Source organism: Meleagris gallopavo, chromosome 4 (assembly GCF_000146605.3).
Source record: "Meleagris gallopavo isolate NT-WF06-2002-E0010 breed Aviagen turkey brand Nicholas breeding stock chromosome 4, Turkey_5.1, whole genome shotgun sequence".
Classification (NCBI taxonomy): Eukaryota; Metazoa; Chordata; class Aves; order Galliformes; family Phasianidae; genus Meleagris; species Meleagris gallopavo.
The window spans coordinates 65,939,992-65,966,597 of NC_015014.2; the positions used below are offsets into that span (position 1 = coordinate 65,939,992).

General features: G+C 43.0%; 1 protein-coding gene across 1 annotated transcript; it reads right to left on the reverse strand.

Moving 5' to 3' along the window:
• Window positions 1–1,745: 1,745 nt before the first annotated feature.
• On the reverse strand, window positions 1,746–24,044 carry SMOX (spermine oxidase). Its single transcript, XM_003206049.4, has 7 exons — window positions 23,958–24,044; window positions 22,594–22,828; window positions 18,160–18,386; window positions 11,317–11,490; window positions 8,165–8,864; window positions 3,475–3,635; window positions 1,746–2,249 (listed from the first exon to the last, which is right to left on the reverse strand). Exons 2-7 carry the CDS (start codon window positions 22,799–22,801, stop codon window positions 2,112–2,114), a joined length of 1,608 nt encoding a protein of 535 aa, XP_003206097.1. The 5' UTR covers window positions 22,802–22,828; window positions 23,958–24,044; the 3' UTR covers window positions 1,746–2,111.
• Window positions 24,045–26,606: the final 2,562 nt, after the last annotated feature.

Below are 26,606 nucleotides of genomic sequence, written 5' to 3' on the forward strand. Positions count from 1 at the left end.
AGGCTTGTAATATTATCTTAATTCACTCACACCAAGTCAATCTTCAGATCGTTTTCCTTATAAATTCCACTTCTTACCTACCTTTTTCAAGTACACTTGAGGGATTTTCAAAGTTTGACTTGCTCAGTACAAGAGCTGTCACTGCCTGAGGTGCTCTTCAGGTGAAGATGTGCTCTCCAGGTTACAGAAGGAGAAGCTGCTAGGCTCAAAACCAATCCCTGCCAGGTATTTCTTACCTTTGGCATGGCATTCAGTCTCCTCATGGCTGAGCAGCATCCCTGCACAAAGTATGGAGAAGGAAGGAGGGAAGATGAAGGAAGATGGAGAGAAGAAGGAAAGGAAGGAAAGGAAGGAAAGGAAGGAAAGGAAGGATCTATTCAACCAGTCTTCAGACCTCGTCTGGCCTGGCAATCCCCCCAAAAAATCACCCTAAATCACCATCTCCTAGCCACAAGTGTTGCTGCAGAAGAAGAGTTTATCATGAGAACAAATCTTACTGGCCAGCTGGGAGCAATTATACACAGCTGATCACAGAGCTGATCACATAAAGGAAGAGGTTTATCAAAGGTTCTAGAATGTCATCTCCTCTTGGAAAAACTAAAAGGTACTGATGTGAAAGATGCAGTATCCCTGCAGGATAAGTTGAGCTTTCCCATCTTGAGGAGGGATTTTGTCCTTACCTCTACGGAGGGAACTCCTCTATGTGGACTAAGAGAAAATCTGGCATAACTGAATTGTGAGAATTTTAATTGAAATCCATGTCAGATACTATACAGAGGCTCCAAAGGATATATATATTTTTTTTATCCAGATATGACATGACACGCTTTCACATTCCTTCAAAAGTCAGTGGCAATGGCCTTGACCCCCCCCTGAGAAAACTCTTCAGCATCAGTGGTTTAATTTAGACTTTTGGGCTCTTCTCTGGAGGAAGGGGCTGAAAACCTCACCTGTTTTGGACACCACTGCCCAACAAAACATGGAGTTTCATCACAGGAGAAGTTCGAGAATGCATCTTCTTATGATCCTCCTTCGAGCACACCTAAGTTTGAATGAAGTTTTCTACTTGGACTACTTACAACTACAGCTGCAAATTGTGCTCCAGCTATATCTACATTACCAAGGTGGGCATTAGCATTGTGTTTCAAGAATTTTTGAAGGACAAAAAGCTCAAGGAGGGAAGGTTCAGAGTGGATGTCCAGGATAAGTTCTTCATAGAGAGTGGTGAGGTGCTGGAACAGCTGCCCTGAAAGGCTGTGGATGTCTCATCCCTGGAGGTGTTCAATAACCAGGTTGGATGGGGCCCCGGGCAGCCTGGTCTACTGTCAGATCTAGAGGTTGGTGGCCTGTGACAGGGGGTTGGAACTTGATGATCCTTGGGGTTCCTTCCAACCCAAGCCAGTATATGATTCCATGACTCTATGACAAGGGATAGGTTAAGACTATCCCCAACAAATTTCCACACAAAATCATAGAAAGGTTTCCACAGAGGCCCACAGCAGCTGACAGGCAGGTGACACCGAGTTAAATATACAGTGATGCAGAGGGATCTCAGTGCTGACCTAGATAAGGCAAATGACAATGTCTCTAGGGCACAATTCCTTGAACACATACCAATCAACTGATACACAGAATCAATTCTCAAGATCTTCCTATTCCGAATTTTGTAGATAGAAAGAAAACCCCTATTTTTTGACATCACTGAAAAAACATGTAATAACTTACTGAGATGACTATGCAGAAAGTACCGGATCATGCAGTCTTTTTATTACAACATTTATTTTAGTATAGAAGGCACTTACAATACAGAAAGGAAAAAAAAAAATGATAGGCACTGAAAATGCAGTTAGAATTAAAATGACAACAGTTCAACAGACAAAAAGAGCACCCTTCCCTGTTAACAATACAGCACATAGAAATGAAGCTATTGATGACCAGGCTTTTAAAACAGGGCATTTTTTTTTTTCTTTTTTCTGTTTTTAATAGGAAAAGATAAAGGCTGTTCTACTGCGAATTGAAATAAAAAATAAAAATTAAAAAAAAAAAGGAATCTCCTCCACACACCTGGAAAATGAATGGGGAGTTGGTGGTGGTTGCAAACACGGGGCCTTTTAGCTCCGGCACTGCAGGAGGTCCTGGTACATCTCAATGAGGTGAGCAGCCTCTCTCTGCCCAGAAAGCACAGCACCGTGGGTAGTGGAATAATACTTCCTGTGAGTGGCCTCCCCTGAAAACATCACCTGCATCGGCTGGAGGGGATAAGAAAAGTGGGAAAGCTCAGCAGAGCTTACTGAAAAGTATGCATGAGGCAAAAAGGAGACAATATTTTTGTGCCCTCCCGCATCCCCCATGAGCTGATATGCCAAAGGTGTTTATAGGTGGCTACTGAACCCCAGTGTGGGACAGGCACAGCACATCTGGGAACATGCAGCTAACCCTTCCTGGAATGCCTGCATATGGTTCTTGGCAGAGCTGCAGCACCATCCCAGCTCCCACAGCCTCAAACAAAGCTGCACAAGTCACTGAGCATCCAACTTCTGTGCTCTCTCTCCTCTTTGCTCCCCCAAATTACACCTCAGACTTCTGGACGTTAAAGATTTATTTGGGAATTGTAACTTCAGAAGGAAAGGCAGCCACATCTCAAAAATCACAGGGTGAAACAGTGCCTTCTCTCTCACATCGATAGTTCAGTGCTGGGTAAAATTGCTCCTCACTCACTTTTGAGGATTTCAGATCCCTCTCTTCCTTGAGAATGAGTGTGAAAGGTTCCTAAAGCTTCTGCTATCTTTTTTAATAGATTTCCATGCTGACCAAAATTACATGGTGGCTCTGGGTGCTTGTATAGCTGTTTGGAGGCTGCATATTCATCAGACATTGTCTCTGGGTTTGGATGGGGTGAGTTTGATTAATTTATTATTGCTTATAAGTTGAGATGCAGTAATAATCTCCACGTGTGCTCTCACTCTCTTTAAGAAAGTGAAGACAGTACCTGGGGAACAAATTTCTCTGTCCTCTGCCAATGCACGAGTCCCTCAGCCAAGAACTTCCATTACCCCTCTCCTGCCAAAACATAAGGATTTCCTAATATGCTCCTCTGAAATATTCAGACCTAGCCATTAGCAGGGGTTATGCATTTAATGCTGTATATTCTGTGTATGCTTTAAATCAGAATAATTTTTCCTACGGAGCTCTGAACAAGCTAGTAATCCCAATCACAATTTCAGAAGCCACCTGGATGCTCAGCTCTTGGTACTTCTTGAGAGAGGTAGGAATCCCAAGGTGTTGGGATTCCAGTCTCTAAGGAGGTAAAATCCTACGTCCATCATTTGTCCAGATGGGTATGTATAAAAACATGGCAAACACACTACTGAAGGCCCCACCAGAAACTGTCTCTTTCAATCTGCCTCGCAGAAAACCCACTGCCCAGTGTCTTATTAGTCTTCTCGTCACCCAGCTGATTCGGGCCATACTTACAGTAGTTTTGGAGCTCTCAGCATAAGGCAGTGGCTTAGCAAGTTTCTCCACATCGGCCCCGCTAGACCCAACTTGGGTATAGGAGTAGGATCCACGGAAATTGGGATTGCTGCCCCAGGAGGACCGCAGGATCCGACGAGGTTTTGGAATGTTTGGATTCCCTGGGTGGAAGGCAAGAGAAAAAGTGAGCCTGCATTCAAGAGAAAACATCTGTGCAAGTTGTGAGTGGCTTGTATTCAAAACACATCCTGGCAGAGCCTACAGGCTACATGGAAGAGAACCTAAACCAGATCTCCTTTCTATTGCTATGTTCCAGGTATCTAAATAACAGAAACAGCATCCCTTTTAATTCCAATCAACCACTCACAGCCTCACGTTTTAGGAAAGATTGTTAAAACATGCAGAAGAGATTTGGGAGCTCCAGAGAACCCAGGACACATTCTAGGTGAAAATATACAGCATTCCCTGCTTTTATTCAGCTTCTAGATCCTGGTGGTGATCAAGCAATTAATCTCACCTAATTTTAGGTATCTAACTGGGTGCCCAATCTAAACTGGATGATAAAGTAGTCTCATAAGAGATACACCTCCAAAAAGAACAGTAATAAGATAAGAAGGCAAATCCTCATTATGCAGGTGCATAGGTAAGCCTGTCAGAAAGTTCTCAAAGCCTGTATTACTCACTCTAACTGCTACTCAGTCACCAGCCTAAAACAAATCTAAAATCCAGCAGACCCATTCCGTGGGATGCACGTGGCATGGAAAGGAGAATGATGCTGGGAGGAGGGTTTCTAGATTGTTGTATGTTTTCAATGTGGATGCAGGACATGGAGGTGAGGGGTACTTGAGAGAAAAAATTCTAAGAGGCAAAGTGACTGAGAGTTCTTACACAGCTCCTGTGGCTGCTCCAGGCCCTGGCTTTGTAACATTTCAGAATGCTTAGCCTAGCACAGAGACAATCCAAACTCTACTTTCTTCATAACAGCTTAGAGTGGGAGATGCCCAGCTCTAAAGATTAGCTAGGTACTGTGCTATTTAGTTCTACTAAACAGTTACTGCCTTTAATTCCTTAAAATCAGGAGCAAATTATTGCCCTGGTTCAGCTACCACTTTTTGGAGTACGATGTGTCTACCAGAATGATGAAATATAAGGCTGAAACACAGCAAAGGCAGTTGGGTGGCTTTTCACCCCTGTGAACACTTTCTAACCACTAATACACAGATCAAAATATGGCACAGACCAGCAAACAAATACACCCTACAAACAAAATATACCCTATAAATGAATGTTGTTTCAGGACTGAGCATAACAAAGGCTCTGAAACACGCTCCTCCAAGAATCATCAAAGCAAGAATGCCTGGGATGGAAGTGAAAAGCCCAAGGGAGTCTGAGAATAGGGAGCTCTCAGATGCGTCAAGGAAATAAGTTATCTTGTTTTATTTTGAAGGGCTGTGGGAAAACTCAGGAGAATACACCACGAACACCATTAGAGGACACAACAGCAAGCAGTCATCCATCGTGCTGCATTACAAAAAACAATCATACAAGTAAAAGGAGTCTCTGCAGTGGGCTGATGATGCTTCTCCTGTAGCTAGTGCATGTTCTTATATTCCATTGCCAACATAGAGTCAACATGTAAAACATGCCAGTAGAAAGATAATTGATAGAATCATAAAGTACCCCAAGTTGAAAGGGACCCAGAAAGATCAGCAAGTCCAACTCCTGGCTCCACAAAGGACCAAAGAAACATGAAGTTTCTACTAATGTAGAAACACTACAAGCAGCGAGATGATGGCTTGTTGGATAAGGCCACATATTTGAAGGACTGAAATTTGTTAACAAAATAATTTGTGGAGTCATCAGCTCAATTAACAGTGGTATAAATCCTGTAATATTTGATAGAAGCACAGAGATACCTCTGCCAGCACGGACCTAAGGAGCCCTGGGTACTTTATATGGCAACTGTGTAGAAGAGAAGCCAGTCTCCTTCCTTAGCACCACACTGTGTGGTGCAGACATCTCAGCTCTCCTGAGATCCCCTGAGGTTTTCCTTTAAAGTTCTCCAGCACACCAGACCATGATGCAAATGTCTCCTGTTAAACCTCTTGTGCTGCTGTTTGCAAGACAGAAACTACAAAGACTGGCAGACTCTTTCAAGGAATATATTTAATTGGGCTTTCTCAATCTGCTTTTAAATAGATGGGTAAACATGTGCCTTTGCCTACAGATAAAAGTAACAACCAGCACAGATGTGGAAACTTGTAAGAACTGAGCACTCGTTCACTGTCCAAACAGAGATAAAAAGTCTAAAAAAGAAATCAGCCTTCACTAAAATAGGACACATTTTTTATGCCACTGAGTCCCATTTGTGAAGCTATGGAAGATAAATTCACATGCTTCCAACAGTCCTCTCTTCATTCTGCACATTTACTGATTATGGGACTGATTATGAGACACTGAAGCATCACAAAATCAACATATACCTGTCAGTTAAGACACCCAAACTTAGATTATCTACCAGCAGAGCATCTAAAATCCCATCAATGCCAACAGATAGTAGTACTATCCCTATACATCAGCATCCACAGACAGCAAAGGGACATCAGGACATCCCAGGTATCCACATAGTAAGGCACAGCACTGAAAAGAGATCCGTTGTCTTTCAGAGAAATAGCAGGAGGACAGGCAGAACTCCTCAGGGCATCTCCAGCCTAAGCTTGGCAACTCAGAGGGAGCAGGGCTGCAATTATACCTTCTGGCATCTAATGCTCAGAGCTTAGCCAACAAAGAAAGCAGGGCAAGACCAATAATTGTCTGGAGGCATCCCATTTAGTCAGATCTACAGGAGCCTGCAGCCTTCTGTCATCCAGTTGTGAAGAGCTCCAACTGTCAATGGTTCTGAGGCTAGAACAACCCCAAATGTTTTTATCAGCAAAGCCAGATAAGCCCCAGCACTAACCTGCAAGTGAAATCTAAGGTCACAAAACTATGTTATCCTCTCTTAGAGAGAAATACTCAGTATAATCTAACACTCTAAAAGAACAGATTGACCGTAGGGCATGTCCAACACCCTCTGAAGCCAATGGAAAGGGCTCCACAAGCAAAAGACCACAGAAGATCTGAACTACCTTACAGAAGAGCCTCTCTTTCCATCAAGTTCAGGGTCAAGTCTGAGATCCTGGGAAGTAATGGTAAAATTATGAACCCAAACAATTATCCCCAAAAAACTAACAGTTGGGTTTTTGTCTTTTTTTGTTGTTGTTGTTGTTGTTTTGTTTTGTTTTGTTTGTGGAAAAAAGTGGAACAAGTCATGTTATATAATGGGTGATTCAAGGACAGGTTGGAGAGTTTTGCAGTCTTAAGCACAAAACGTTCACTGCAGGGCGAAGCTCAGTAATATTCCATGTGAATTTCTCCAGGGTTAGGTAACCAGGATTGGAGGTTGAGACAGAAATCATTCAGCTGAAGAGTCTGATGGACAGTGACCAGGTGCAGCATCAGCTGGAACAGCAACTGTAGCACGTACCAATGACTCAGTGCCAAGGTATTTCCATTGCAGGAGGAAGGGAGGAACATCCAACACATACAAAACAATAACAGCAAAGGAGCACAACGGGGAAGAGGGAGAATAGAAGAATACACTCCCATCGGCCAAATTAATACGAAGCCAAGGAATCAACTCTCTTAGATAAATCGAGATAGTTAAAAAAAAAAAAAGAAAAAGGTGATTAAGTGAGAAGAGCTGCAGCAAACAAGGTTGTTTATACTCTCAGGGAGAAATCAGCACTAGAACTTGGCTTTAAAGCCTGTTGTGCTTCCATAGAGCAGCAGCTGGCCTGCTGAAGTCAAGAGGAATGAAGGCATGTGTGTAGTGCTACTGTGACGTAATGTAGGGATACCCAACACCACTGAAAACAAACAGCTCAGGAAACAGAAGCTGCCTGGAGTTCAGCACTGATTCATCCTACTTCTCTGCAGGCTGCAGTAGAACCACAGGGTCATCATCCATCATGAATGTATCACTGAGAAGAACGAGCCAAGGATTCAGTTTTGGTCCCTGCAATGGAGTTTTTGAAAACAAAGTCTAGCCAATGTTTTCTAAAGAGACTACTAAAATGTAAAACCTCTTCTGGCAATGGCCAGCTATGCAGGCAGTCCTCAGCTTCCAGGTCCCCTTCTATAGATCTCTGCACTGACAGCAGCAAATGGTCTGTAAATGCAGGGGAAAGCTACACTTGTGAAGGCAAATTTCTTCAATTAACTGGAGATCGTGGACAAGAGGTAAGGCTGGAAACTCACTGGGTGTTGAGATTTGGGTAGCATGAGGTAACAGATATAAATAGGTTAAGGGGGGGACTTGTTTCTAGAATAGCATAAAATATATCTAATCTTGGAGGACGCTGCTCTTACAAATACTTACAATTTGTGATTAAACAAAGCAGAGGATGTGGAATCCTCAAGCACTTCAGTCCACCGCTTCCTGAGCTGGTTATCAGCCCCTCAGTATAAATAGCTTCCAGGCACACCCAAGCAGGAGGTATGCTGGAAGCACTTACCCAACCAGAGCAACATAAGATGCCAAAGAACTAAAAATTACTCTAGCACACTTCCTTCCTAATGGTTATTCAACACCCAACCCCCATTCTCCCTCTCTTCTCCACTCACCCAAATGAACCAGGGCATGGCTGACCTGTAAATTTCCGTAGCATTTCGGTGCAGGTTTCAGCCACAGTTTCATCATCGCACTTCTCCATGATCAAAGCCTCTTCTCCACAGATCCAGCCACTCAGCACATGGCCGTACCGCTCAGGTGGGTAGAGTACATCGAAGCTGCAGATCTTCTTGTACCACAGCTCCTCGGGGTAAGTCAAGCTCTCGCTCTCCGCCTCATCTTCCCAGACAAATTGGATGCTGTTGCATTCAGAACTCCAGAAGGGCTCTTCGAACTCAAGGAAAATCTTGTCAGTGGTATTGATCCCCAGTTTCTCAATGGCCATCACCTTCTCCTCGGGCAAGCGGGGATGGAACAGGCTCTCGTGGCGTTTCTTCAAGACTCCCAGGGACACAGTCACAATGACGTGGTCAGCTGGGATAAACTCACAGTCCTCGCACTCCACGAAGACATTGGAGCCCTTGTCCTCCTCAGGGAGGTCACTGTTGTGGTCAGCCACTCTCTCAATCTCCTTGCTGACCGACTGGTTCCAGTGGATGCATTTGACCGGCTTGCGGAGCTGAATGACAGATTCAGGAATGGAACGGGCTAAAATCTCCACGATTTTAATGAAACCACATGGAATGATGTGATGAGCACCAGGGATCTCCGTCCATTCCCCAAATTCGCTGAGCGAGACCTCATCCATGCTGTGGGAGCTGCTCTCACAACTCTCTACCTAAGGAAAAGCAACACAGAAGCAACGTTGCCACAGAGGAACTCACTGCAAGGGCAAAAAGCAGATGCCTAAATTGGGAATCCTGAATCCCTCTCTTAAAGCACATTATTGTCACTAGTAAAAAAGTGTTCTGCAAGATCTGATGAAATCTGTCCCTTAACCTTGCTTCTAGTTAGAGAAACCACTTTGTTATGATCACAAGCTGCATTGGCCTTGGTTGCATTGGCCACAGTTCCATCAGCCATGGTTAAGAGATGATGTGTCTTCTTCTGATGACACTGGGTTACAGTTCTGACTGTCTCCTAGCATTAAAAAACCACAGCCATGTCCAGGACTTGCTGTTTGGCACTCCCACAACAGAAGCTGGAGCTGTGTTAATCAGATGCTCTTCCCCATGTTAATAAACGGCCCCTTGAGAAGCCAGGAAAAAAATCTGGCAGCTATTTCTGCTGTCTGCAGCTTTCAACATGCTGTCAGTCAGCAATCAGCAAGCTAACTATCTGCAGGAGGTGGCAGGACCCAGTACAGAAGGAACTAAAGGAGACAGGAAAGGGAGATGTCAAGATGTGAGACACTTGCAGTTGGTTCTCTTGATGTGATTATCAAAGCTTTAGATCCACAACCTGTAGGTCAATGTTAGCAAGGGTATTAGATATAGATGCAGCTTGCATCAATTCCTCAAACAAAGGCAGAAATATTTGGTTTGCCTCATGATAAGTTTCTAATAACAATACATAGCACACAGTGATCTAAGAATCTTCAAATCACCATTATTCCCACATTGCAGTTCTTTAAGCATTTTAGATGAAGGGAACTTTATAATTCCATGCCTTACCCTTTCATCCATTTTCCAGGTGTTTCCACACTTGGAAGACTACCTTTGGAAGCATGGAGCACCCTGATGCAGGGCAGGAATCTCCATGCTGGGCTAAGACATCATGCAAACAAGTCAGATAGCTTTTTAGGAAAAGGTTAAAGTTGCACTAAGTAGTTCACAGGCTGCTCCTGGGACTGCATCAAGATGGTTGCCCCAACCTGATTACTGCACAGGGAAGGACTAAGCAGGAACTGCCACTGGGCCACATTGCCAGCAGGTCTTGAAGATCTGTCCTCTGAGTCTGCTGTGTTTCTATCCCATCCGTGCCACTCAGGGTCAGTACTGCTGGACTACAGCACAGATCTGTGCCCTGGGTCACACAACAGAGTCACTTGTCTTGAGATGAGTGACTCATTATGGAGATAACAAACAATGATGGCTGTTGGGTTATTTCAACCATGAAGGAAAAGTGCAAAACAGTTAACAGGGAGAAAAACAAGCAGCTATCAAGACCATGTTTCAGCTGAAATACTGGTTAATCCTCACTTTCTCAGCAGCCACTCTGATCTGAGAGTCTTAAGTCTCAGAAGCTTTATTGTTCTCAGGTATTTATGTGAGAAAAGATTTGCAAGAGCTGCAGAAAAGTCTTTGGCTGTAGCAACCTGTAGAAGCCACAAACGCCACCATCAGAAAAAAAACAAAACAGGAGTGCATCAAATGAGTAACATCATCTGCATTGGTAAAACTGCATGAATGAAATAGCAAGTAACTAGTCATTAGGTAATGGAGTTGCCACACTATACAAGTTCTTCATTTAGGATTCTGAGATATGAGAAAAGTTTTATGATGCCTGAGTTCAAATCTCAGCTTTATCACAGGCCTCTTTGGATACTCTTTAAGTCTTTATCTCTGTTTCAGTTTCCCACCTAGTAACAGTGAATATCACATACTTACCCATGTGACAGAATGCTGCCTGGCTCCCCTGTCTCATTTCATAAGCCTTTAAGTCATTATAATTGAAAAAGGAATGACTGTTAGACTTTACTTGCGGAGTGCTTGATGCAGCATTAACTCCTCATCCCACAGAGATCTCATTTAGGCCAAGGCATCAAGTAGATAAAAAGAACTAGGGAAGCCGTGAGGAAAGATGATTAGGACATTGGTTTATACAATCTGCCTTTGACTTTATTCCTTTACCTTTCAAAATGCTTTCCAGGGATTTCTTCAGCAAATTACTCATACCAAAGATACATTTCTTCTGGCCTCTGAGATATGGGAAGAGGCAGAAGGGGGTAAAGATACTTGGTGGGGTCATGGGGTGCTAAGTGTAGGGCACAAGACAACACATCACTAAAAGAAGATGACAACAGAGTAGCTCCGGGTGTAAGAAAACCCTAAATCAGACTAGAAGATTTAACATGGCTTAGAAAATCCCATTCTAATTAAAAAGCTAGAAAGCTAAGAAAAAAAGCAACGAATGCATTGTTTCCTACAGCCCACTGTCTTAGCATATGTCTCAAGAGGAAAGATTGTCCATATGAAAAAAAAACTGCCCAACAGCAACAGCCCACAGACAGTGATTCCTCAGTGACGGGACAGCAGTAAAAACAGTGGAACAACGATGTGTACACACACCTTAAGGTACTGCTGGATCATGGCTAGTTTCAACCTCTTGACAGCCTCTGTGTCATCTGGATCAGCCTTGACACGTTTCCGGACTACGTCCCGTGTGAAGACACCCACACTGTTCTGGCTCTCAGCATTGACTGGTTTACCTCGTTGGAAGAACTCCTGAGTCAGGTTATAGACCTGTAAGAGATGGGATAGGAAAATGGACATAGCGAACATCATGATTCACAGCAGCATCCAAACCCCAATGCAGGATGCTTTTTCCTCCATCCAAATCCAGCGTGTTCAGGTTACCTTCCTTTGCCAACCTCTGAGATTTAGTTCATTGCACACTCTGCTCCAACACCACGTGTGTCTGCACCCATAGCTGTGCTGGGTAGAAGGAAAGAAACAAGACCTCCCTCCAGGCAAAGACAAATGGCCTAAGATAATCGCCCTTACTCGCCGGCAATAGTCTACTCACTATAGTTCATTATTAAGTTAATATTAACTATGAAGTGATTATTTATTTGAACATGTGTTTTCTATCACTTGCAGAAGAGCAGGAGACGTAGTCCATTCAAAGTCCTCTCCCACCTCTGTGTCCCAGGTGCAGTCCCAGATTCCTGACATTTTTCAGCCCTGGATTTCCACTGTATCAGCTACTTAAAAGCAAGAAAACAACCATCCACCTTGGCCACCTCCTTGTGGCTGTCTGGAATAGTCAGTATTTCTGCCTCTTAAGACTCCCAGAAGAGCATGCAGTTGAATCACGGCTCTCCATCTCAATGGAAAAACTCTGAGGAATCTTTTAACAGAGGAAAGCTTTTAAAAAGTGCTTCCCAGATGGACAACTCATCCCATTACTAACTTGTTTGCCCAGAACGAGTCACTGTCGTCACCATCCCTGAAGGCTGGGGACATGGTTAATGGGCATAGTGGTGATGGGTTGACTTGATGACCTTAGAGGCCTTTTCCAACCTTACTGATTCTGTTCTGTCTCACTTATATCATGCCACGAGGGGTGCACGGTGCTTTTACAAGTAGAGAGGCAAGATCTCTGCTCAGTTTTTCCCATCTAAGTTGGTTTGACTAAAACTCATCATCTTTTTTTGGAGACAGATGAATTAGGCAAACAGAGGGCTTCAGCTCACAAATAATTGCTTGGCAGGCAGCTTGCTGTCCATCAAAGGCTCCAACAGCTTCTCATTGTCTACTGATACAGCTAATTAATCATGTTCCAGCTTCCTTCACCTCAGTGCTCCTCAGAAGCTTGGTTTTCTCTGGGGTTTTAGGAGTAACGTGAATTTCAGGAGGCAAAACGGAAGAATAATGAAGATAGGAAGGTGTTGAGAAAAAACATACAGGAGTGGTAGGAACAAGAGAGAGCAGGTCTGTGAGTAAATGGAGGAGAGAACAGATGAGGACAAGTAAAGAATGAGTATAAAAGAGTATAAATGAGTATAAAAGAAAGTATAAGGGAAAAAAGGGAAAATAAATTCTAACAATAAGAAAAATGAGTAGAGGTGCTGAAGATAAGTGAGACTTGCAGACACTGAGACATAAAGCCTCTCCAAGGAGATTTCCAGGTGAGAAAGGTGGAGACCAATGCCCTTTACAAAACAAAGGCTTCCAGCAAAAGAAAGGGAATGGTATCTTCTCTATCTCCTAGAGACAGCAATAGAATTTGGCAGTTTCAGCACTCCATTACTCTCAATCTATAGATTCCCAAGGCCCAGACCATCTCCAGCAAGTACAAGCTGCAAGGACCTTGCGTCAACACATCTCAGCTTCCATAAGCTGATTGCACACTATAAGCAGATAACGCGTTCACAAGACAAGTAAAGCTGTGTTAAAATCCAGCTACCATTTGGCCAAAAGGATATGTGAGCCATGGGTATGTTTTTATTAACTGTTGTACTCTTCATTGCCCGACAGAGAAAAGAGCAGAAATGCCCAACTCATTGTGCTGTGAGTCACCAAGGAAAGCTGCTCCTATGGATGTCATCCCATCAATCAGATAATGAATGAGCATGATTGGCACCTGGATTTATTATTTTTTTTCTCAGAATCCCTGTTTTTTCAGCGCTTTTATCCGTTATCAGGAAAGCAGCTTGATAATAAATGACAGCAAATCCCACATCAAGACATCCTACATCTGGGTTCAGGCAGTAAAATGAGCCCAAAAAGCACATCTGCAGGAACTATCAGCAGAAGCAAAAGAAGTAGAATATCTAACTACACATTTTAGGCATATTTCATCCCCAGTTCTAAGGATTTACATTCAATCCTGAGGTTACATTGGATTGAAGATGAAATATTAAAATATGAATAGGTGTTAATGGAAAGGGTATGATCCCACAGTGGCTTCACTTTTTCTGTCTCCCTTCTGACTTGCTTGGGGGTATCCAATAACAGGGGTCTCTGAAGGGAACATGGGCTCTACTCAGGATGTCCCCTCTATTACCTACACGTGTTTACTACGTCAGTGCTCACCTACCACAGGAAGAGGCAGTCTCTTAGGAAGAACAAATCTAAAGAAAGAAGCTTCTCAGGGCTGAAGGAGGTCAGGAAAGCACTTCCCAAGCCACACTCCTTCCTGTCAGTGCCAGTGATGATCCATAGCATTGCCTTTTCCTCACTTGGCTTAAAAACTCAAGTGATTTAATTCCCGCTCAGCCCGAAACCTTGATAGAGAGAGGCTCATGTTGTTACTAGGCCAGACGTCTGCCAGTGCAAAAGAAAGGCAGGGAGGGAACTCTGACTCTTGGTGGCCCTTTGGTCCATCTTTCTAGATAATAGGCTGGAGCTTAATTGGAGATGGCACAAAGCCCAGCACAGGGTGGGGGTGTGAAGGGTGGAAAACTTTGTCATTCTTTGGCTGCATCCCTCTCCCAGCGCACAGGAGAAAGCTGAGAGATAACAAGGCCATTAATTAGCTGATTGTTAAAGAGAGAGTTCCTGAGAAGCAGACCTTTAGGGACCATGGCCTAACTGAGAAATCTAAATAAAAATCAGGCTGGTCAGTAGAATGCAAAACACATGGGCAAGCATAGTGCATTTAACTGAAGCTCACCACCTCCCTCCCATCCTTCACAAATACCTGGGGATTGGCTGGAAATGCTTGTTTGCAGAGGAAAATTAGGACTAAATTGTGACAGAAGTGACCCATCTTAGAGTTAAGATAGGCTGTCCTCAGTTACACTTTTCCCTGTGCACACACAGACACTCAAGCTGCATACACAACCCCATCCTTCCCACTCCTGTCCCTTTTCTTTGTGGGTCACACACAAGGAAATAGAGTCCTAAACACTTCCCAGCCCCAGGCTCCCCAAATTATCCTATCCAGAGCAGAGAGAAAGATGGGAAGATCAAGAATGTGTGGCATCACACCCTGGTGAACCAGCCAGTGGCACTGAGGGACATGGTTAGTGAGCATGATGGTGATGGGTTGATGGCAGGACTTGCTGATCTTAGTGGTCTTTTCCAGTCTTAATGATTCTATGATTCAGTGCTGGTGCACAACTTTTGCTCCTTTCTTTGAGGGCAAGCGGACAACGACCCTGAGCAGTGCCAGTGCTGCACAGTGCAAGGTCTGAGACGGTCTTAAAACAACAGTTGTTCTCAGCTAAGACAGACTCTCACAGGAAACTTTCTGCTATAAAATGAAGATGGCTCAGCTTCCTTGTAACCAGATAGAGGCTTCTGTGAGGCGTCCCTTCAGTTGTTAGAAATCCAGGCTACAGCAAACAAAGAGAAGCAAAACTCACACAGAAGCGGAAGCCAGCCAAAAAAGATTGGATAAGTGCCTGGAAAAAGCCTCAGCTCTCTCCAGATGAATTAGTGAGGCTAAGCTAGAGATACTGGGATGCACTGCTATTCACACTAGGGGAATTCAGGACGTAGAGGGAGACCTCACCTTGTTGGCTGCAGTCTCAGTGACCCCATATCTCCAAGTGAAACACTTGAGGGAGATCCTCTGTGCTTTGCGCTCACTTGAATTTGGTATCCAAATGACAAAATAACTGAGACTAGAGAAATACACACTGAGAAGCAGACGTGGAGGCACACACAGAGCCCAGGCACATGGCTGCAGCAAAAGGAGAGCAGTCTGAGAGCATGGGAAGCAAGCATGCTGTGCAGGGGAAAGGCAAGCATCTGAAGCTGTGACAAATTTAGCCTTTGTCCATTCAAGACTACATTTTCCACTCTTAATGCCAGTGCTCCATCCCTGATTAGGCTTTGCAGCTTTTTTTTTTTTTCTTTCTCCTTTTTAAGTCAGGACAGCTTGTGTCAGTCACAGCCTTTGCTATATGAGTCTTTTCTAAAGGGAGAGATGCAGCTTGAGAGATGATGTTGGACCAAGGCTCCAAGAAGGGTCTGGGAGCTCCTATAAGGCAGAGCAGGAGCCTGACCACAGGGTTTGGTGATCTGTAAAATGATTGTTTGTGTTGGACAACTTCACAGTATTCTAACACCTAAAATCCTACCTCCTAAAAGTGAAGAGTGGCAGAACTGAAGACCAAATTTCTACTGCTCCTCCCCAGCACCCATTTCATCACCAGAGAAAACAACAGGGTATTGGGCAGCTGGCACCAAAAGGAAGTTGGAATGGACTCTTGTGAAAATGTAAAAAAAAAGAAAAAAAAGCAAGGGTGGGGGAGGAAGGAGGAGAGGAAAAAATAAAAAAGCACCAGGCTGACTCAGCACGTGTAAACAGAAACATTCCCTGCATTTATGTCAGAGGAAAAGGTTCCCAAAGCCGCCTGCGTACTGCACATGTTCCTGTCTTCCCTCTCACTGAGGCATTTGTATATACATACAGTCTTTTTAAGTGGTGATTTTCAGGAGGTCACAGAAACCACTCTTCCTGATCGGTGCAGGGAAGAGGCTCACTCTGCCCTAACTCACTGCAGATTGTCCAATCTGACACCCTGGACCAAGAAGCTAAATAAAAACATGGGTTGCCCTGCAAGAAATTCGAGCACGCTTTGAGGGACTGAAGAGAAAGCAACAGCAGTCAGAGGCTGCCTGATGTCCTCTGCTTGGGTAAGCTGTCCCTTGTAAATTCTTTATTGCAGAGAGTAGCTGTAGACGTTTTTACAGTTCATAAAAGTGAAACCATTCTCTGTTTCCTAGCAATAAAGATATCCTGTGGCAACGATAAGCTAATTACACACTGCGTACAGAAGATTAACTTTAAATGTGTTTTTCTCTCATGTCACTGGCTGCCTCCTTTTTCTTGCTTTAAAAGGAAGAGCAGATTTAGCAAATTAATCATTTTTAAAACACTGACACCTTGTTACAGCCTTTATCTTACTGACTGTATCTCAAAGCCAAGTAGCTCTCATCTTTGTACTCCTTTTTCCTTTCAGAGTCAGCACCTGACACCCTTCCTTTGGTGGAGACTTTCTTAATCATCTCTGAGATAGGACGATCACTGAGCAGTGCAAGAAGTTGGTGGAGTTTCATTTACGTAGGTAATGCTGCTCACTAAGGGATTTTCACTTATTTCCTCCTCCTTTTCGATTCTTATATGCTGTTAGTCTTGCTCCACACATCTTACCCATCTTTCATTCTGGCTCGTTGTGGTTCTGTTTTGACCCAGTAGTCCGAAAAAGCAGTTCAGATGGATTATCCCCACTTACATTTGTCCAGAATGATCTCCTTTCCATGCTGAATTACGAAATAATTCCATACTGGTTTCCTAAGATTGCTAAATTCCTCCCATAATGAGGTTTCTTTGAAATTCCTATGACTTTTCTCTAAAACTGAAATAATTCTGTGCCATCTCACCACAGATTGCAATTCAGAGCCCCAGGATATATTATTAAAACTCTTTCCAAATGAAAAATCCACATCCCTCCTCCACAGTCAGTTCTTAATAATTCTTTACAGGGTATAGTGATTTTTCTCTTGGAGACTTTCTAAATTTTGATGGACAGATTTTCAAACAGAAACTATCCAAGGCTAATCTCACCCTACTGTGTGTTTATCCATGCATCAAATACTATGAAGTTCATTGTCAGATGAAAATCTGAAGGCTGCGGGCATGCCTACAGACTGATGAAAATAATAATGTTTGGCTGTGATTTGGATCACAACAGTGTTGCCCAGTTATATGAACGTAGAGTTGGTGATTCTTGTCTAAGAATTTAACACTGCCTTACAGCTTCTTCAGCAGAACTTAATCTTTCCACTAAACATATATTTCCATTTCCATCTTGCAGTCTCCCTTTTAATATTTTTAGGTTCTGTATGTGTAATTGTGTGGATTTTTTTTCCTATTTGGCTCTTCTACCACATCCTGAAGCCCTCTTCTGTTCAGTTTATATGAGGAGATCACTAAACACTGAGCAAAAAAAAATTAGAAAGACTTTAAACCAAAGCCAGTGCTGGCCTGAATCTACAATAAAAGATGTCCTTTTCCTTCTGATGCAGGAAAACTGGTAATTCCTACGACACTGAGTTGACTTTGACACACTACACTGTACACTATGGTATTTATAACATCAATAAAATGTCACAGGGCTACAATGTTTAGCTGGTTGTTACTAAGCTCTTGCATTCTGCTTTGTTTAGTAATTTGATCCCTCCTTTACCCTTTTCATTAAGTAGCAACTTTCTAGAGCAAATGATTGGGTCTCCCCAGCAAGTGACTAAATTGACGTCGTGGAAAAATTGTTCAACAACAACAGTAATCCCACATCAGAGACAAATGGGTTGTACTTAAGATGATGAGCAAAAAATTAGGGTTGATTTTTTGAAAAGAAATTCAAAACATTATTGGATTTCTACCTCTGTAGAAATAGCAAAGGCTCCCAGCGTTTCATGCAGAACTACAAGCTCACATAGCAGCTGAATACCAACCTCGTTGTATAAATCACTGAATTCTTCAACCACATCTTTTGGGATCCTTTGCCCATTGTTGGTAAGATGATAAGCCACCCCATTCTTGGAGTAAAGACTGATCCGGCCAACGCTTCTCTCACCATCAGTAGTCTCTTCAAGTAAACCATTGTCTTCTGCTAGATGATAGACTGGGTTTCCATGTGAACCATGAATCCACGTAGCTCCCAGTTCAAAAGTGGCGTGCCCTGCAGGACAGTAAATAAAGCACACCAGTTTTGGAAGCACATTTTTTTGAAAGCATGAAGGGATGCTTCCAACAAAGATACATTACAGTGACACTCCTCTGAATTACTTAAGGTGAAATACAGAATCCTTTAGGTTCCCAGTTAATTGTTGTCAGCTGCTCTACCTTTGCTACGCTGCCTAAATCATCTCCCCTAATCCTAAAACCTAAGAACACAACTGAATAGCAGAGGATGTACTGCTTTGTGTTGAAGTTTAAGCTGTGTAGCAGTGAAGAGCTGGGGAGGGAGAAAAAGAAAAGAGCTGTAAGGAGCCACGCTGCAATACTGCAAGATATGAGGACACATAAGAGGATAGTTACATAATATAGAAAGAAAATCAAAGAATCATTAAGGTTGGAAAAGACTTCTAAGATCATCAAGTTCAAACGTCAACACATCATCACCATGCCCAAGTAGGAGAGAAAGAGCATATATAGATTACTTAAAGATTTCAAGTACCTGCTGTACTCTAGAGGAGGGGATAGAAGCCCAAACACACGGAGGAAAAGCAAAGACAGCAGGGAGCAGTAAGAAAAACTGAGATTGCCCTGGGACAGCAAGACTGATCTACAAACTGAACCCATTCCCGTAATTAAAAATGAAAGTTATTTATAAATATGGTTTGTGTTACAGCTGGTTAATACTCAGACTAACTGAAATGGAAAAATGCATTTCCATTCCCCAAATGAGGGAACAGATCCTATTTTACTACTGACACCCTTGAAAATTTCTATGAGGTTCTTTAAAAGCTGCAGATTAAGCATCAAACACATTTTGCCTTCAGCACTGCTAGCAAAACAGAAAGAGTTTGGTCAGCCCCATTGTCCTTTCCTTATGACTAATAGAGTTTGAACCAGCATTGAGCTGATGGCACAGGACAGTGTTCAGCAGCTGGAAGGAGGTGCTGAAAATAAGCTGAGGTCATGTCTCTTACCCACATTTTTACAGATTCTCAAAAGTCCTGCAGCAATGTTTAACAGAGCAGCATCCCAGTCAACAGCACACTGTGCAGCTCACTCTGCAAAGGTGTGCAAATGCCTCATTAAGTGGGATGCTAATAGGATCCAGCTTGATAAAGGAAGGATCACGCAGTTAGCAGTCATCAGATACTGTTTAAGATGTAAATTGATGCTCAGCTAGAAAGCCACTGCAGCACCAGACTCACACAATCAAGTTTAATAGGTGAAAGCTTCAAGAAATGTGGCTGAGACATTGCCTCAAAGAGAAACTCTACATACAATCTCATTTTTCTGAGCAGACAACAGCCTTGTCATTAAACAGTCCTTCAAAATACACATCAGAAGACTCGAGTGCTGCATGTTCCTTATGTGCATCCTTATGTGTGTCTTATGTGTTCCTATCACAAAGTGTGGGGTTCAGAGCGTGCAGCATCCAGGCACAAAGATGAATACTGAAGACACTGCAAATCCTTACACAGTCCCTGCACACCCAGCCTGGTGGAAATGACTGCTGTACGTTGGCAGCCAAAGGTACAAAGCTCATAAATATTGCATGTGGCAGTCACCTCATTAAGGCAATCCTCCTGCGAGTCATCACATGCCAGATCAGTAGCAGGAATAGTGCCTGCTGCGTTATGTCAGGAGCTTGCTCTCTGCAGCACTAACAATCTTCCTGCATGGAGCTCTTATTTATGGGGGCATCTGAGCTTCGAGAGAAGAACATATTGGTGCTCAGTTGCACGAATGACGCATTGCTATTTTCAGTAGCTGCATGGAATGTCATCAAATACCAACACACTGAAAATAGTCATTCTTGCCTGTGGGTCTTATAAATGCACGATCATCTCCAAGTGGGTAAGCCAGTCGTTACCTAATGTAAGTTACATGAGCAATTATTTAAAAGTGTAAAATTAAAGAACATATTTTTTAAGCAGAGAAAGTAAATTTATAAAAGATTTTTGTTTCAATATTAATCTACTTGGAATGAATCCATCCATACAACAAAAATAAAGTCTACTTCCTACTCTGCAAATGAGATTACTGAGACACAAGCAGCAGTCAAAACAGGCCTGTGCAACAACAATACACCAGAGCAGCAGTTTTCCAAAGGAATGCACAGATTGCACATCAAGCCTTCTGACTACGCACAGGAACTCTCTTATTTCCCTTTGAAGCCCAGATTATTCCTTGCGTATCCTGTCGTGAAATATCTGCAGTGGGGACAGATGTCATGGCTCATGTACAAGAAACACACAATCCAGAAACAGAAACCTTCTGCCTCACCTGTCCTAGAGGGTTCACCTGTTCTGTTGAAGATTTAAAGCAGATCTTCAGTCAAGGAGTGGCTAGAGAAGTGTAACATTTAAATGCCATTTAGACAAGCAGATCAAAGTGGTCACAAGTTGAAGACCCAGAATAACCACTTTTGTAACCATTTTTGGAAGTTTTAGACAGTTCAGAAAAAGGAGCAGGTTTTGCATGCCCCACATGCAATCTTGCTGTTTGGAGCAGTGTAGAATGGAAAAAAAATAGAGCTCAAGATTATACTGACCTTTTGCCTTCTATCAGCAAATAGGGAGGTTGTGAGCACTGCTGCTTCTGAAGACTTCACCACCCACCATAGCTCCAAAGTCATTTAGCTAAAGGGAATGTGAAACTGCAAAGCATGCAAGGGGCCAGAACATGCACCCACCATGGGAAAAAAACTGCAGTCAATACAGTCAATCCCTATACAATATAATCTTGACAACTTGAAAAAGATCATTTGAGTTGGAAAGGAGTTTTAAAGGTTCAGTGCCTCTCTCCTGCAATGAACAGGGACACCCACAGCTCCACCAGGTGCCCAGAGCCCCATCATGCCTGACCTTGAGCATCTCCAGGAATGCCTCACATTAGTTGAAGAGATAACCAAGTGGAAGTAGGTTCCCAAGCAAAGGTAAAGAGATGATGAGTAACTGATGAAGGTATCCAAAGAGAGGACAGCTCTCTGTACTAGTAGCACAGAATTATTTCACAGGTGCACTGACAAAATTATATATTGCTCCCTGAAGATTTCAGATCTTTGATACTTCCCTCCTCTTGCAGACACGATCCAGGATATTTTTAATACAGTGTATTGTGTGTAGAGGACACACTTCCCATTTTAAGCTCTATGCCAAGTCTCAGCAGAACGTAAAGTGCCCTATTCAAACCCTGGAAATCAGATTTGACTTTTTATTCATTTCCCTTCTAAAAGTTCATAGGACATTGCTGTTTATTTATTGTGATGAGTTTATAGAGTAAAATACAGAAAGTGATGTTAGATTAAAAAAAAAGAGGCCAGCAAGAGGCCAAATCTAATAAATATACAGTGATATCAGAAACAGAATGAGTTAACTGAAATTAGGACGGCAGTTCAGCAGAAGCAAAGAGTTTTTTGCCTCTTAGGGAGAATAGACAGGCAATGCCCTCCTAGATACCAAGGGAAAGTTTCACTGACTACTGAGCTGCAAAGGGCTGCACTTATCATATCATATCATATCACATCACATCATGTCATATCATAGAATGGCCTGGGTTGTAAAGGTCCTCAAAGATCATCTAGTTTCAACCCCCCTGCCGTGGGCAGGGTCACCAACCACTAGACCAGCTCATTCCACTTGTTCCATTACTTTGCATTTAGAGATTTTACAAGCCCTCCTAACCGACTTGAGAAAGGAAGCCACAGAGGTAGGAAAGTAGGAAGCCAGTATGAAAGGATACACTGAAGAGGGTTTTCCAGCAGCCTGATTCACAGGGAGCAGTTCTAGGGAAAGTAATGGGGCTATCAGTGAAACAGAATAGCACCGAACAATGTAAGTCACAGACAAAGAGACTACCTGGAAGACTTACTTATTGCTTCTAGTCAGCAGTCAAGCTGAAAACAGTGGTGCAAGCTGTCCTTTACAGTTATTTAATCATAGAGCTTCTTCTATAGAGTGAGCGTTATCATCAGTAAGACCTTCACTGTACAGAAACACGGACCATTTTGCAGCCCTCCCTTGCAAGACATAGATAAGCACACTCATACCAACTCATTCACCCTGAAAGGAGCCCAAGATGCACGTGCCAAGAAACCTTGTGCAAGTTTCGTCAAATTAACTTCATAACAATACAAAACCCTGCCAACATTTAAAAAAAAAGAAGAGAGCCCAATGGATGACTAATTCCCCTTGAAACACAGCTCTTACCAAGTTTCACACTTTGGACGCGGCCTCCAATTCGATCAGTCGCCTCAAGGATAGTTACATCCGTGAAACCACTTTCCAAGAGCGCTTTTGCTGCAGACAGGCCTGCAAGCCCAGCACCAATAACTACTATTCGAGGCTGTCGTTTTCTCCGTAGGCCACTACTAAGAGGATCATCCGTGCTGTCTCCAGATATTTCACAACTTTGCATGCCGTCCAAGCTCTCTTTCTAAGGAACCTACGGAAAAAGCAGACAAGCGCGTTGAAGGAACTCGGCTCAATCGTATCCTCATCAAAATCTCAAAGAACTCGACAAAAAAAAAATCCAGCAGGAGAGACAGTGAACTTGGGATGTATAAGAAGGATAACTGAGGTCAAATTGGGTTGCAACAGCCTTTTGGCCTGGAGCAGGCTACTGGAAACTGGAGAAATCCCCACCCTCTAGTGCCATGCAGACTATTTCCAGTGAAGCCAAAGGATTTTCAAACTCCCATCTCTTAATATAACCTCCAGAAGTGGCAATTTTGTGGTAAAGACTTTAAAAGAATGAATGAGAAAACCACATACCCAGTGCTGACATGCTCCACGGCACACTAATGAAGCTTCACTTTGCCTCTGTGGCAACCACAAAGCACCAGCTTCAGATCACATAACGATGGGATAAGGTAGAAAGGATTTAGCTCAAAGCAAAGAGCTCAGATATCAAAACTGATCATTACCTAAGTGGTACAGATGGACAAAATGCTTCAATTGACAAAAGCCAATGAGAGCCAGTTCGAAAATTCACAGGCATGTGATGCACACCCTGGAGCCAACATTGTACTGACACATCGGGAATTGCCTTATTCTTAGAGGAGGAGAGGTTCAAACCCACAATAGACCTGACTAGAACAGTTTTACCTCTACCTACCCAACATATCCAAATGCTTCTCCAAGCAGTATCCCATGTTTTGCTTTGCAGATTCCTAGAGGCTATCTTTTTAACTGTATATGCCATTACTTCTCAAATCCCATTGCCCTATTATAGTACACAACCTAAGCTTTATATTTGAGGGTAGACCTTAATCAGAGATCACCAAGTAGGATGCCATTATACACACATGTCAACGTCAGGACATTTGGCTCAGTGTGGGTTCACACCAATCCTCAAGAGCACCAAGAAACTGGGCACAAAGTCCCATATTCCTCCAAGTCCAAGAAGATATCAGTCCTGATTGATAACAAGAAATACACAGTCCTGGATTCTTCAGCCCAGGCATCAGACAGTGCCCAACAATTTTGTACAAAACATGTACAAAATTCCCAGGTTTCTTACTGTTCTCCTACCCAACACTTACTGAAACCCAAAAGTTACTATTGCTGCTTACCTGATGCCAAGCTGTTGGATATTCCTTTCTGAGCTCTTTCCCAGTTCTCCAAACATTTGGCCAGCATCAAAGACTCCTATTACTCCCTTGCATCACCAGGAGAAGTTTCAAACCTCTGTGCTTGAGAAACTCCTCAACTATTGCCGTATATGACCCTGTGTGCTAATTAAATACAAAGCAACAGTGATTTCATTTTGGAGAGTCCCTTTTACTTTGGGATCTTAAAGTATTTATGCATGTTGGCCAAACATCTCCTGCCCTCTGTAATAGAGGTGACACCGGACTGCAGTCCATAGAGATTTAAGCAGTGGTGTAAAAAATAAAGTTGTCCTCCTGGTACACTTGACAACCATTTTGAAAATGTGTAGTTTCAGCTTGAGCAGCTTCAATTCAATTCACTCTATGTGGGCTTACCTGCAAGGGATAGTAGCACAGTGGCTACAACAAACTGCCCATGCAGTGTGCTCCAACTGCCACCGGACAACGGAACAGGTGACAGGGAGCCACGTCAAAAACTGCTACTGCTGTTAACAGCCATCATCTCCTGATGAGCAGATCTTGGCTGGCAGATATTTGTCACAGGGAGCCAGCCACTGGTGTTTGAAGAGTTATTTCCAAGCTCAAGTCAAACACGTCAAGCACTCAGTGCTTTCTAGTCCATGTGTGGTCATTTGGCAGGTAGGAAAGCTGTGAGCTGCCAACACGAGGTGCTGGACTTACTGCTGAGCAAGCCGTCCTCAAAAGCACTGCAATACTTTGAGGAAGTGGTAGCAAGAACGTTTCCCCCCTGGTTTTGCAATCAACTGAAAAGCTGTGGAGCAGAAAGAGAGGAGGAGGATGCAAAGCTCCCTCCCTGCAGCAAGAGATGAGATGGGTTAAGATCCCAGCTGCAGGCAACTTCCATCACTGCTCATCTTCTCTGGAGGTTAAGTGAAGCCACTACATTTCATGGGACCTTGTACCAAAGCTTCTCAAAGAGCAAACAGCCCGTGGATCAACCAGTACTACCTTACTTCCCAACTTTTGACTTTTCATCCATTGACTTTTCATCTAACAAGGTAAGAAGTGAGATTTCTTTGGATTCTTTCAAGATCTTTAAAATTGACCATGAACATTGGGACCTCTCTACTCAAAGCCTCAGGGAAGTCCATCACTGGGGTATGAAGGGCAAAGAAAAGAGTGCCTAAGAACGGCCATAGAAAGTCATATTGAAGAGTATGATTGGTACAATTATGAACAACGCTCTCCTAATTTCAGGCCAGCAAGCTTCCAGCAGTAAATCCAAGTAGGGATGTCATAAAGTAGAGCCAACATTCACACCTATGACTGTAACAACCCCTGCGGACTTCTTCCTCTTGCATTTGCCTGCTCCTTTTTGAACACCTCTCTACTTCTGGCCTTCACATCAGCTCTGCGGTGAGGAGCTCCACTGTCTACTAACCCAGCCCTTAACAGAAATGCCTTCAGACTTATTATAACCCACAGACATTTTACAACGCTCTCCACTTCTCAACCAGTCTCCAGACAACAGATCAATGCAAGTATTTCAGTTGCCACAGTAAAGAAACAACTCTTCTGTCACCTACACCCCATATGAACAGCTGTAGCTCAGCTTTTTAAGTAAAGCTTTCCTAATCCTGGCTTTGGCGAGCTTATGTGAATTCTTCACATGAAAGCTTCAAGAAAAATGTTTTTCCCTTCTGTTTCAGAATTTTAATACTGGATTAGGTGAGCTGTCTAGACAGATGAGAAAATAACAGGTTGTTTTGTGTGTTCAGAATCCTGATTTAGAAATCACCCTTAATTAGCCAACAACCTTTACTGTATGATCAGCAGGGGAAGGCAATTAAGATTTAGCAAGAGCCTGAGCTTCCCAATCAAATGCATGCTTCATTGTGAAATGAACAGACAATAAAACATCTATGAATCCTCAATGCATTTGATTTCAGTATTATTTATACACTGGGAGGTTCATAAGTAAGATAAGCACATAAAATACCTTATTTTTTTAGTGTGCGATGCCCTACCGTCATTATTTGCCAAGCCACCAGCCAGGGTTACATCCAATTATATATTTCTATACACACACATCATCTCCATTGTGTTTTAAAAATGCATCCTTGATCCTCTTATTTATCTGTGTGCCTTACTCATGGTATTTCACTCAATTCATTTCCCAGACCTGCTCTCTTTTCTCAGTGTCCATCACCATACTGCCTACACCTCCCTAAGTGCCACTACCCTTCATTTGCCCCTTCTCACTACTGTCCAGTTACCCCATTCCAAAAACATCCTTAAAAAAATCCCTAAACATTCCCAAGAAAAGACCCGTGCTCAACTGCTGCTTCCCAGCAGGCAAATCTTTGCAACAATCTACTTTCTCCAACGGTCATTACTGGATGACCAACTTGGAATCTTAAGTTTCCATTCCTAGTATTGCTCTCTGGATGCTGGTATTATCTTCCTCTAAACCAGCAGCAAAATCATCAAAGTTCAGAGCTGTGTCCACTTCAAGATTTCCTTCTAATTTTGCCAGCAAAACCTGGCAGCTCACAAGGAAGAAGCCACGGAAACATGGCTGTTCACAGCTGCCATCCTTATGACAACAATACTCTCTATTCTTCTAGGAGCCTTAAGGAAAAGGTCAAC